At 34.5% G+C, this 13,445-nt stretch overlaps 3 protein-coding genes across 4 annotated transcripts; all 3 read right to left on the bottom strand.

Annotated features, from left to right (window-relative positions):
- Positions 1-33: 33 nt before the first annotated feature.
- On the bottom strand, positions 34-4,310 carry LOC125848460 (uncharacterized). Its single transcript, XM_049528323.1, has 7 exons — positions 4,152-4,310; positions 3,955-4,046; positions 3,760-3,826; positions 1,997-2,027; positions 1,716-1,856; positions 484-509; positions 34-390 (listed from the first exon to the last, which is right to left on the bottom strand). Exons 1-7 carry the CDS (start codon positions 4,191-4,193, stop codon positions 328-330), a joined length of 462 nt encoding a protein of 153 aa, XP_049384280.1. The 5' UTR covers positions 4,194-4,310; the 3' UTR covers positions 34-327.
- Positions 4,311-5,073: 763 nt separating this feature from the next.
- Positions 5,074-7,355, bottom strand: LOC125848187 (peroxidase 19). Its single transcript, XM_049528009.1, has 3 exons — positions 7,041-7,355; positions 6,444-6,644; positions 5,074-5,713 (listed from the first exon to the last, which is right to left on the bottom strand). The coding sequence occupies exons 1-3, from the start codon at positions 7,311-7,313 to the stop codon at positions 5,132-5,134; spliced, it is 1,056 nt and encodes a 351-aa protein (XP_049383966.1). The 5' UTR covers positions 7,314-7,355; the 3' UTR covers positions 5,074-5,131.
- A 1,646-nt stretch (positions 7,356-9,001) lies between these two features.
- LOC125849424 (glutamate receptor 2.9-like) lies at positions 9,002-13,445 on the bottom strand. 2 transcript variants are annotated; one of them, XM_049529509.1, is made up of 6 exons: positions 13,170-13,445; positions 11,143-12,446; positions 10,657-10,969; positions 10,046-10,437; positions 9,748-9,937; positions 9,081-9,657 (listed from the first exon to the last, which is right to left on the bottom strand). In XM_049529509.1, the coding sequence occupies exons 1-6, from the start codon at positions 13,432-13,434 to the stop codon at positions 9,410-9,412; spliced, it is 2,712 nt and encodes a 903-aa protein (XP_049385466.1). In that variant the 5' UTR covers positions 13,435-13,445; the 3' UTR covers positions 9,081-9,409. The 2 variants fall into 2 exon arrangements, with proteins under 2 accessions (XP_049385465.1, XP_049385466.1); XM_049529508.1 differs by having other exon boundaries at positions 9,002-9,937.

Here is a 13,445-nt window from a genome sequence, read left to right as displayed (position 1 = left end):
CTCAAATAATTTTGGTGCAATGTACTACCGAAGTAGGTTTGCAGCTACTTCAACAAGTGATAACAACTATAAGCTGAAAGTTCATATTCGTGACACTTCAATCCAAGTTTGAGAGTTAGGAGTATAATCCTGTATGAGTAATAAAATTCCACCTGGGTATAACAAATAGTTTTCTTTTCCCTCTTTTGATTCCTTTCAGATTTTGAGATTACTAAAATTTTATAAAATAATAACCCAACACTTATTGGTGCCTACTTTTAGAACGCTAGATTTATCATTCAAATTATAATAGAAGTGCTAAGAATCACTTCCTCAATTGCTTCAGTCTCATTTTGACGGTTGTGCTGAGTCAAGATGCATCGTGACAGGCCCATCATTGACCAAGTTGACCTACCAAATTAAACAAATACCCAAGTCTGAGAATATCCTCCAGTTCTACAGAATTTTAAGGCTAAAAGAAATCATTTTTTCAGAGAACCTCACCTTCATTTTTGCTCCGAAGACACCATCTGCAATAAACAAAAAAATATAGATGGTCATCTCGCATTGTACAATGTCTGTAATTTTAGTATTCTCAAAAGAACAAAACAAAACTAGAAGTGCAGAAGTTACTCCTGTGGATTCATTATTCACAGAGTAAGCTAGTAAGGCGTTTTGAAAACATTTCAGTCTAATAGCTGAAGTTCTGGGGATTAACTAAGGTGAGTAAAAACTAGTATGACCAGAAAATAAGAGGATATAATACTTTAGACCTCATCAGTAAAAACAAGAGCATCAAAGCCAGTCAATCTTTGACCATTGCACAGAGAAATATAACTTCTTTGCACGTGCAGAAGAACTATCTGAAGAGAACAGTAATACTAACGAAGACCTTTTTTTATTACTAACATAGACTACAATATCTTCAAGAATTGGAGATTTTGAAAGAAAGCAGATATTAGTTCAGCTTTAACATCTATGATACTGATCTATGCTTGTGCCATTTTTCAAAACCAAGCAGATATAAGAGCCCCAATAATGAGATAGTTGACAGAACAACACCATGGATAAAAAACCAATAGCATTATCCAGTGAATAGTTATCAGATGTAATTACTATGACTGCATGGATGATGTTGAACGCAACAATTTAAAAGCTTAGGCTTTTCAAAAGCTCATCCAAACACTTCAATTACTTGGAAGAATATCTCACAATGGCTGGAGAAATTTAGCCTTGTGTTCCATATGTAATGATATACAAGTATTCTAGTCTGAGGAAACGATTACTAAACGTTCCTTCTCACAGAAGGGAATAGCTATTATATCACAACATTCCAGATTAGAACATATTCCAACATTACAACACTAAATTTCTTTAGTTCAAGGAAAAATTGTTAAGGGAGAATTAAGGCAAAAATAAAGTATTAGCATTCTGTATTAGAACCTTCATGGTTAAGTTATCAAAATGTATAGTCTGCAAATGGAGTAAAGATAAGCAAGTAATCCGCATTGGGGGAAATGAGTGCCCCCAGAAAACAAAATAGTTGTGCTGACAGCCTGGAACTGGTGCTGACTTGTTATGAAAGTAAGGTAGGAGTTCAGTCAAAAATATAGAAGCCCATTCAGCAAAAGAACAAAGAGAGACAAAGAGTTGATATCCACTTTTATCTTTCCATAGGACTATTGATAACAGAAAAGGAGATCAAAACTGAGAATGCACGGAAAAAAGTTATTTACCTTTGATGGCATCCTGTTTGTAAGCTTTCTGGAATTTCTCAACCAGAGAGGCATAGAAGGGTTTTGCTTTCTCAGGAGGCATCGCGACATGAAAATCAGGCTTGTTTCCCTTCAAAATCCCATATAGTGTAAACTGACTCACTGCACCACCCAGTAGAGACAAACAAGTAAATCATTATACATCCTGATCAAAGTTTAACTTATTTTCCCATCATTGAGACAGTCAAAGCATCATCTTTAAGACTTATACCACTGTGAGACTTGTACAACAGATCAGTTACCTAATAGAACTTCAAAATTCTTCTGAACTACCTGCCAATGGACAATAGAGGCCGACAAACTTAAGACTGAAGCAGTGACGTAAAACTAAGTAACAATTCTACACAGTAAATAATATATCTTTGGTCCAAGCCATGAAATACTATCATCATTTACAAAGATGCATCAGAATCTCTGACAAGATATAAAAAGGCAATGATATTTTATACTCTATGAATCCGCAATGCCTTAAAATAACTAACATGGTGACATTTCCGAATTAGTCTTGAGTAAAGATTTAAACATTAAACTTCTTCATACATGTATTACTAGTGGGTCAAATATCTTCTTCTATATCCTACTTTCGGCTTTTTGGACATTATCTTCCATGACAATGCCATTCAATTTTGGTAGAATTTTTTTTCCTAATGTTTACCAACATATGTTTTCATGAAATGAGAAGTCTTTATGATGTTTGTTGTTATTGTGTAATATGTGCCACATTTTCTAGTTGGTATTTGATAATACTCACATGGATAAATGTACTCCATCCATCCCAATAATCTAAACCCATTTGACTTGTGGAGTCTAAGAACAAAAAGTTCAATAGGTAATCACATGAGTTCAGTTGAAAAAGGAGGATCTTTGTCATTTTAAAAACTAGGCCAGACTATTTCAAATTGACCAAAAGATAGGTCTAATTAAATGGGAAAGAGAGAGTAAGGTCAATGACACAAAGGAAGTAAAAGAAATGACCCATTTACATTCTTTCTGAGTAGAAATGCAGTTCGTCTTATAGTTCAGTCTAAAGTTTGAGCGATGATTTTATTTCAAAATTTGCAGTTCGTCTTATTGTTCAATCTCCTATCTTTCGTAGAATCTCCAATAGAAGTTAAACAGCCGAATGCAAGCAATGAATTTTCAAAGTAAGAGAGGTAAGAATTGAATATGCCAATACATTGCAAAGACGAACTTCTCATTTTCTTAACAAATGTAACCTCCAGCTAATAACACAGGGAGTAACTTATCCATTTTATCCTACTTCCTTTTACAGTTTATAAGGTAGCACAAGTTCAATCAATCAGCTAGACCTAAATCCCAAACTAGTTGGTATTGATGATATGAATGCTCTATATGTTCCACTCTTTCTTTTCCCCTAATAAATTGGATATAGGATACTCTTGTAATGCAGCCAAATGTTCATCTCATGAGATGAACTGTTCTATGTCAATGCTTATCAGTGGCATATCTTCTAAGAATCAACTAGCATAAGAGGTCAATTTATTTACAAAATAATAAAGCATTGATTCAAGCAAAAATTTTTAGTCTCCAATCAGATAATTGGTTAGTAATGCTTAGGCAGTATATAGCTGTAAAAATCAGCACTCAGAAGCCACACATTATATCAGGCAAAAAATAAATATGCAATTCCATCACATAGCAACAAAAGCTCATGATGAAGGTGTTCACTCTAGTCTACAGCAGGAAGCTTCACTATTACATAGACAAAATGGATAAATGAATGAGTTGATTTCTCATATGGTTACTCAACTAATAGTTATCATCTCAGAAAGTACTACTGAAATTTTAAAGTAACTATTTCCCTATCAAAATGACTATTCAACCATTACTTCAATGTATTATTATTCCACAATACACTAGTTAAACTAAAAATTTAAACTCCATTCCAGTAAAATACCACCATACAAAATGAATCAGAGGGAGTAATGTTGTTCAAAAATTATTTTAACTACCACAACAGAGAGTGAAACAGAGAGAAAATTACACTGTGATCCCATGTCTTTCCAGTTTCCTCATTTGGGAACAGTCGCATATTCAACACTTTCCGGCATCTGCAAAATTACAAACATTAACAGAACCAAAAAATGAAACTAAAGGAAAAAATAAATTTGATTCAGAAATATTTATTTTCTATTAAGCATTTCAAAGTACCATTTTTTACTATACACAGTTCACTTACATGTAGTCAGCATCGGAATCGACGTCTGATTCATGAAGCCCGACGAGAACCAGCAAGCCCGGCCCGATTGCTGATACCGTACGCCCCTCGACCTACAAAAGAATTGGTATTATGCAGTAGGTGAGCAATGAGCACTATTATTCTAGCTAGTATATACATAATAAATAGAAGAAGAAAAAAATCTTCAAAGGTTTCACCTCTACACTGGCTGAAGCAACACGCTGGACTACGGCCCTCATTTTTGGTTCTCCCGATTCAGAACTTCTTCGTCGCCGGCGAGACAAGTCAGGTGGAGCAATTATGGCGCAATGTAGCACACCCTTGCTGTTCTTATTCCTGGCGCAATTTAGTCCGCACTCTAATTTTTTCCTTTTAGTAAAACAGAAATAAAAGTATTTTTTTCTTAACTTTTGACTTTTACTAGTCGTTTATTTTTGGAAAAATTATTGAATTTGAAATAGTCAAAATTATATAAAAAAAAATATATGAAAAAAAATTCTTTTTCCATAAATAATACATTTATTTTAATTTGTTTGTCTGATTTTGACTTGTCACGAAGTTTGAAGTTTAATAAGAAAATAAATTAGATTTTTGAATCTTGTAGTATTAAACGAAAGATTGATCGTACAATACACTTTTAAAAAAATATATTTTTAAAGGATACAATAATTTTATTATTGGTAAAAAATGGGAGCCCTTAAATTTGGGGCCTAAGACAAGTGCCTTGTTTTCTGTTGCATAAACCCGCCCTTGTTTAGAGATCCCAACCATCCATCACAATCGATGTTTGTAATTTAACGTGCTTATTTTGGTTACTCCTACTTATTATTTATTGTAAATTAAATTACCAATTAATATTATTAAATAAAATTAACTGCAATTTTAAATGATATGTTTGTGTAAATACTCTTTTACAATGTTATTGCACTTAAAAACACTTTTTATTTTCCTCATTTCCATTCATGTAATTGAGGGAAGCCAAATGAAAAATATATAAATGACAAAAAAAGGGAAATTTTTTTTTTCTTTTAATCTCAATTCTCCTCTGTCTCGGAGGAGATATCATAGATGTGTTCAAGCTACAAGATTCATTCAACAAAATTAAAAGAAATAATCAAATAATAAATAATAAAAATAAATAATTAGGTGAAAAATTAAATATCCAATAACACAAAAATCACATATGATGCATAGTGCAATCTTTTCTAAATTCCCCATGCTTTCTTCCCCTTTTCACCCCAATACCTCCCATTTTCTCCATAGCATCAGCAAAAGCTTGAAAAAACTTATGTTTATCCTTAGCCAATTCTTGGACCAATGGTTTAGTCCTAGGGTCCAAAGATAAAGCTTGATCAGAAGCCAATAATCCCAATTTAGCCTCTAAGTTCCCATAATAAGCATTGTCAAATGAGAAAGGTGTTGTCACATCAAATGGTGCTACAATATCAACATTTCCACCAAATTGTGGACATGACATTTTTAGGGCCTTGAAAAGCCTAGGATCCATGTAAGGGTCAGGTTTCTTGGTCCCCTTATAGTTATAAATTCTGTTCACAAATTGCTTGCAATGTGCAAAACCTATTGTGTGTGCACCTGAGAGGACTACAAGGTCCTCTGAGGTAAGTCCTTTAGAGGAAAATAGTTTTAAAAGTTGGTCCACTGTTGAATTTGATTGTGGAAGATTTTGGTGCACCCTTGATGCCTTTGATAACTTTCCATCCCATCTTCCTTTCTTCACTTCATAATAGGGTCCTCCAACCTATTCATCAAATCAACAAACCTTTATGATAAGATTTTAAAACAAATACAAAGTCTGAACCAAAATTATTGAATTTTGACGAACCGTGATTCAAAATGCTATGGCCATTGAATAAAGACAAGTCAAAAGTTTGTTATTATCCCAAGAATTCATTTGGAGTCCTCGGAATTATTAGTAGATTAAAATATGTAGCTCACATGTCATTCTAAATCTATTTGATCAGGTATGTTTTTTAACTGCCACTCCAATTGAGCAATCTTTACTGCAATTTGGTACTTTCTTGCCTACATATACATAGATGACTAATGTACTAATTGACAAAAGATAAAAAGTATGACCTTTGTCTTGTTTATCATATCATGCCAATTGGACAGCTATAAATTTGAACTTTTTATATGTCAAAATATATATATTATACCGTACGATTTTGGACTATTGCGTCCAATATATTAAACATTCGTCGAGAACCGTTTGATTCTTCTCATAAAATTTGGATAATATGAGAAGGAGACGATTTCGATGAAAAAGAAAGAAGACAAAATGACTCACTTTTTTCTTTTTATTTAGACTTATTTTGTTGCGTCTTTTGTGCAAAGTTTAGTACAAAAAGGAAAGGTTTTATTGAAGCAAAAATATATAGGAAAAGAAAAGAAAAAAAACTATAGTCTATAGTGCCATTTAAATTACAGTAGACTTTTAATTTGTGTGGTATTTGAGTTAGTAGACTTACTAAGTGGACAAAATTTCTGGTAGCAATGGCAAGAATGTCTGCACAAGAAACAACACCAGGACACTTGCTTTCTACAATAGCTTTGGCTTTATTTATTCCCTCAAATGCCTCTTTAGCTATATCCTTGTTATCTTCTGCATCTTTCTCTGCTAATTCTTTGCTTCCTGCTTTACTTGATATCAATATTGACCCATCACACCCCTGCATTCAAACAATGAAGTTAATAAAAACCATTTAGTATAATGTTTTTTCTTATAGCAACTGTGTCCGGGCGAACTTGGCACACCTTGCCACCATGTAATGGTACTCATAGACGGATGCACAATATTATTTACGAATTCAGTAGAGCTCAGTAACTTAGCTCAGACTCTATATATATATATTTATATTAAGAAGTTTTATAAAATATGTACTGATATGTGAACCTATAAAATTCAAATTCTGAATCTGTCTTGAGTAATTTTATTCATCAAGACTGAGGATGACAAATGGAAGGGATCAATTCACTTATAATAAGTAGCATTTTTGAACCTAGCTAACACGTATAAAATTCAAATTATGGTGAAAAAAAGCTACTACTGGTAAAGTGTGACTTACTTCAACAAAGCAATCATGGAAAAAAAGGCGAATGATAGCAGGACCAGAGGCAGGGGCTTCTTTGAACATGTTGGAGGTTACAGAGCCAACGAGAGATTCAACTTGAGGGCATGATTTGGCATAATAATTAACGGAGAGTTGTCGAGGCGTCCGCCGGGCGGTTGCGTTGATCAATGGGGACTTGAGCAGAGAATTGGAGAAGGGTAAATTGATAAAGAAGAAACAAAAGAACATAAAAATGGTGGCAGGGGAAGAAAATGTGGGAGAAGACATGGTTGTTTGGTTTAGTGGCTAAGACAAAATAGGAAATTGTGGAGAAGTATATAGGTAAAATCGAAAGGTGAGTGCTATAGACAGACAATAAGTAGCCATGTTCCAAAGAGGAATCATGGACCCATGAGGAGATGCCCAATCAATAAATATTGGAATACATAAATAAATATGATAGGAGACATCAAGTGAATATATACTTCTCAGTCATTTTCTATTTTTCCCCCCTATATCGTTACGGTAGTTGTGACCACTAACCAATGATTTTTTTTTTATTACGGTTTGTCGGCGCACAACTCAATTAATTCCATGGGATATCTGTCACCCCCTACCAACAACAAGTACTAGATAACTCTGTACATCAAGCTTAGGATAAATGAGCGCATTTTTTTTTTTGTCTTCATTGAGTTTTGAATCTGAGACTTCAAGATTCTTAACGATTTCATTGACTACTACGCCACACCTTTGAGTTCCCAATGATCTATTACACTAGCATTTATTCAAATAGGTAAATATTTATTTTACACCGGGGAAGGAAGAAAGGAAAGGAAATGCTATGCTACCGATGTGATTTAAACTCTTCACCTCAATTGTCAGTTCATCAAGTGAGCTAGCCCTCAACCTCGTTGATTATAGTATAGCTAAACTCTTTAAGTATCTTGACTAATTTAACTTCTTAATAATATAGTACGATTTGCTCTTTTTTTTAATCTTGGGATGGGGATGGAGGGGGGAGGGCACAAAAGAGATGGAACCATCTGTTAAGTTGTACACTTAAAGAATCTTATGTTAAATTTAGTGTAGTAAAAAAGGGGTAAGTAAAAGGTTAAAGGTGAGTGGAACAGTGACTAAGCTTTATGTCATAAAACACAAAATTTAACTGATTTGCTTTCTATGGTACAACAAAGAAAGACGTAAAGTAAAAGGTAGGTGGTCTGGTGTCTTTAGTCAAACATGATCAAATTCTAATAATATGTCCATGTTCACTAGTTACTTTTTCTCATTTTTTCTGTTTTATTATGCTTTCACCATTTCATTTTTATAATTAGTAATAATATAACCAACACCAAAAGAAGAGGAAGCTAGACAAAACAAAAACTTAAGCAAAAACAACTTGTATTTCAAGCAAAGAAATAATTAAGCTCGTGAGTATTCCTTTCTTTTCACTACCTAAAAAGCCAAAAGATAATGAATCTTGGATCTGTTAATTTTGTGTTTGCTTTAGTGAAATTGTTTGTTATGAGAGAACCTATTTTTGTTTTAAAAAACAAAAGTATTTTTACAGCATAACATGTTTGGTTTGAAATGGGCCAAATTCCATGTAGATATGCAAATTGTGCTTCAAAGGAATATTCACAACACAATGACGCACTTAAGAGTATGACCAATACGTCAATGAAGTAGGTGAAAGTCATCAAAAACAACGGTTCAAAAACAAAAGACGTTAGTTGATTTCTTCCAATTTGTCTTGATGAGTAGAGATATCCAGTAATACCCCATTTTAAGAGAAAATATTCACCTCAAAAGGAATTCCAACAGCTAAAGAAGATTTCTCGAAAGAACCTTTCTGAAGCTCAGATCACTTAAATGCATAGCATGTGCAAGTGCAATAAGAGACCTCACTTTCACACAAGTCAGCAGGTCACAGAAGATGCACTTTTTACTCTTTGTATTTAAAATTCAATCATCCCTTTGTTGACATCATTCAGAAATGAGCTCAGTAAATGCTGTGGACCATGCACTTTCAGGCTTCACATTTTCTCATGCCTAGCTTTAATTGTGGCCCTGAAAAAGGAGATATTTTAAAAACTATAAAGTCCCTTTCAAGTATAAATTTTTTGTTTCCAAGTGAGTGACCACTTTGTGAGAGTACATAACATTCGAACTTTCATGTTGTCATGATCATTCCACTTTTCCTATCCATTTGTCCATGAGTTGGAATCATATTCTACAATTTATAATTCTATCGAAACCTTTACATTTAGATTGATTCACATTTCAGAGGAATCAATGGTTACTTACAATAACTTAGTGCAGAAAACTGAAAACCTACATAGTCAAGTATGTTTTGACATTATGTTACTCTGAATAATCCCACTTCAATCTGACCATGAATTCCCCAATTCTATAGCAAGTTGAGGATGCTGGGAAGAACCATCAAAAATTTGGGCAGCGTCTGAAGGACTCACTAAGTGCCACTTACGCGAATCAGCCCTCTCGTCTACCCCAAGACCTGTTGCCCGGGCAGACGTTACTCTCCTTAAAGTTACTGTAGGCATGTCATTTTTGTTATACCGTATAATTCCAGCTGTCTTTGTCCAGAAACTTTGATCAGTTGATGGATGAACTATATTGTCACGAAATGCTCCAGTCAGTTGCCGGGATTTTCTGAATAAATGATACACATAAAATAGCAAACAGAGAGTAGATGTTGCACCAGAGACTAGGTATAAGCCCCAGAAGCTCCCAAGGGTGAGGCTTTCTGTTTCACCAGTAGGATCAACATTGTCACAATTCTTCGACAAAGCAAACCAGTGTTCTTCCAAGCGGTTAAGCGTACCATCTTGTGTTAGAATCAGTATGGCTTCAGATACATCATGAGCTAGCGGAGAGCCTTTCTGGAATGCCTGGTAACATCAATAAAGTTATGCAAATCAGAGATACAGACTATAAACAGAACTATGGGACTGATCATGGTTTTAAAAAGAGCAAATGGTGTAGTTATTTGTACTTACAAAGGCTAGTCCTCCAAATCTGTAATTAGGACCAGCTACAACATACTGGTTGCAATGCTCTCTAAGGAAAACCTTCTGATATGGGATTTCAAGAAAGGCGGCTTTGATGTTTCCACTTTCAAGTTCCTTTGGATAATCGTCCTGATTGCTAATGTTCTTGATATTTTGAAGCTCCAGGACTTGCTTCAAATAATCCTTAACAAAGGAATCACCATCACATCCAACGGTTGCGTTTGTTCTCTTTATCCACCCTATATCTTTCACACTTGGTTCCAGTCTTGGAAGAGTTAGCATTGATGTCAGAGAAGCTGTATAACTCGAGGTCAACACAAAGACTAGGAAAAGCCAAACCACTACTACAGTCTTCGTGTAGTTGCTTTTGATGTTTTCCCCTGATTATCAGCCAAAGTAAAAAAATGTTATCTCCTTGCAAGTTCTACTGTCTAAACAAAGCTAATAAGCTTACCTTATCGAAAAAAAAGTTCTACTGTCTAAACAAAGCTAATAAGCTTACCTTATCGAAAAAAATGAATATTTCATGGACACTTCATTTAGCATTAAAAATCACAAGTTGTTCAATTTCAAATAATATGTAGGATAGCAAAACTTACTGTGAGCAAAAAATAGTGAAGAGAATGTAAACCACATTACAGTTCCAAGTTGATCTTTCCACCGGCCTCTAAATTCAGGATTGGACTGATGCTCCATGAACCAAACTACAAGCATTGTGTAAACTAAGACAGCACCTGTCGCTATCCACATGTTTCCAGTGAAAGGCTTCAAGAACATCCATGCCTTATTCGATCTATCAAACTTCACTGGAACCACCATGGTCAACCCTGACTCTGCAAATGGCTGTGTGAACTCTACATATTTTGTCCTTTCAGCTAATATCGTTATATCTCCAACGATAGCATCATATGTCTGACAGAAGGAAAAATAACAAAACATGAAAAAATTACATGAGTCCAAAGCAAAGCCTCAAGTACTAAATGGTTTTTTGCCTGGTATAACACAGGGTACTGTGCCATAGAAAAGTAGGCGACAAGATGAAAACCTAGATACAGTATTTAGGATATCGGAAACAAAATGCTTACCCCATTAATCACTTGCTGAACCAGATCAGGATATGAACCATTATATGGTTCAAATTCATAAGGTAGTGTATAATTTTTCTCCAAAATTTTAAGTACTTCTTTGAAAAGATCAATACAGAAACCAGTATACTTCATTTCATTTGTCTCTGCCACTGTTTCAACCTTTACAAATTTCTCAAAAGATGTTCTCCCTGGAACTCCAATAATCAATGGTTTTGAATCAGTAGGCATTGCCCACCCTTTCGGAACACGTTTCAATTCTCCTGGCCATTTTACCACACTAAACTTCATAATATGAGAACCATTAACCCCAATTATCTCCCCATTTTCAGCTACAAGAACTTTCGAGAATCCAAACATTGATGACCAAAAGCCAAGTCCATTGTACCTGTTTCCATCAACGTTTACAATCCTAAACGTTGGAGGGTGTGACAGTACTCCATTGACAAAACTAATATTGCCACTCAAACCTGTGAAATTGCTGGAAAGAATTCTGTTTTTCATCAACACTGAGTCATTGGAACTTTTTGTACCCAAACTGTTCACAGCCTTAGCAAAAGCTGTGATACTGTCGTATGCTTTTAGAGCATGAATTCCAGGCTCTGAGTGATCTTCCATAGGATATTCAGAGCGGAAAATCTTTTGAAATTGACCTTTAAAATGTCGGAAAGACTTAGTGGCTTCTGGATAGTGATTTTTGATTCCTAAAGCCCCTTGGATAGATGAAATAAAGGCTGTGTCAACAGAATCCAAGAGATCAGCAAGAGAATCTGCAAGTATCCAAGCTGAATCTCTTCCCATAAGTCCAATTTCCTTGGCCTCTTTAAACAGATGATTGGCTGTGGATACTGATGAGCGAAGAACAATAAACACCCTTGATTGTTTCTGTAGTAACTTGACAACCTCTCGTCGAACAACCTCCCTTGGATCGGATAGAGAAGAGAATTGTGGAAGAATTAGTTGATGCTCTACTTCTACACCATGACCTTTAAGCGTTTCAGTTAGAACTGCAAGCATACTAGAATCACTATACATGTCATCTTCATAAATTACTATGACTTTCCTCCACTGGTAGGAGCTAACTATAGATGATGTACAACTTATTTGGTCCAAGCTACTCGTAGTCATTTGCACCAGGAAAGGCCATTTAAGTTGCACCAATTCTGGTGTGTAGGAAGCTGTAACAAAAGAGATAATTGGAACTTGATGCCTTTTCCCAATACCAGCAATTAAAGCTGTTTCTTCCCAAGTCTGCATGCCAATCACTATCATCTTTACATGTTTTTTTTCAACAAGCTCTTCCGCTGTACCACAGTTGTAAAAACAACTACGAAATGAGTTTTAGTTCTATGCACTAACAATCTAAAAAACTATTTGTATAACTAAATCGCTATGATAAACATTAACTACTAGTAATATGTTAAAAATCAAAGTATATGTAAAAACAATCCTGGTATAAAAATTTGTATTGTTTTATACAACATATGGTATGAAGAACAAAACCCTGTCTTACCATCTAATCCCCATATACCTTTATATTATGTTTGGTTTTCCTATTAACATCCGCATAATTATGCGGGTCTTAATACTGGAAACCTAACGTTGCATAACTAATATTGGTATAAGTTATACAGAAATCTATATATTATTTTATATGGAATAAAAGGTGGAACAAGTAATATCCCTACAATAGGTTGTCCCTATAAAACAATACTTGTATTCTTTATTCACCATATAACAATAATCCATGTGTTATTTATTCTTCCTTTTTTTAAAGAAAGAAAAAAGAATTGGGTGTAGGGGAAGGGGAGGGAAGGGGAAATTGAACCCTCATTGACAAGTTGAAAGTTCACGTAGTCAACCAACTTGAGCTACTAAGATTCCCAAATTTGTTAGTTATTCTCCATATAACAATTCCCAACGTATAAACAATCCATGAACTATAATCGTTACGGATTTAGATTCTAGACGAGATAGAGATACATCAAATCGATAAACGTCAAAAGAAAAATCAAGTATCAAATTACCTGTGAAGAAATCCTGAATAGTGTCCTTGCGGGTGTGTCTAAAATGAACTGTTATAAGCTGCTTCTTGTTTGTTCTGTCATGGTTATAATTCTCAACTGCTATATTTATGGCAGTTTTCTGTTCCTTCCCTATACGAGAATTTAAGTCAATAATTGCACCTATTTCTATGGTTTCATTTGCAGTTGCTTTGACAGTTACAAGGGACATAAATATACAGGCATTGAGGATGAAAATTAACATAGGGAAGGGATTAAAATTACTCATGATTTATTATT

The sequence above is a fragment of the Solanum stenotomum genome, chromosome 12, assembly GCF_019186545.1.
Source record: "Solanum stenotomum isolate F172 chromosome 12, ASM1918654v1, whole genome shotgun sequence".
Classification (NCBI taxonomy): domain Eukaryota; kingdom Viridiplantae; phylum Streptophyta; class Magnoliopsida; order Solanales; family Solanaceae; genus Solanum; species Solanum stenotomum.
This window is presented reverse-complemented; position numbering and strand designations above follow the sequence as displayed.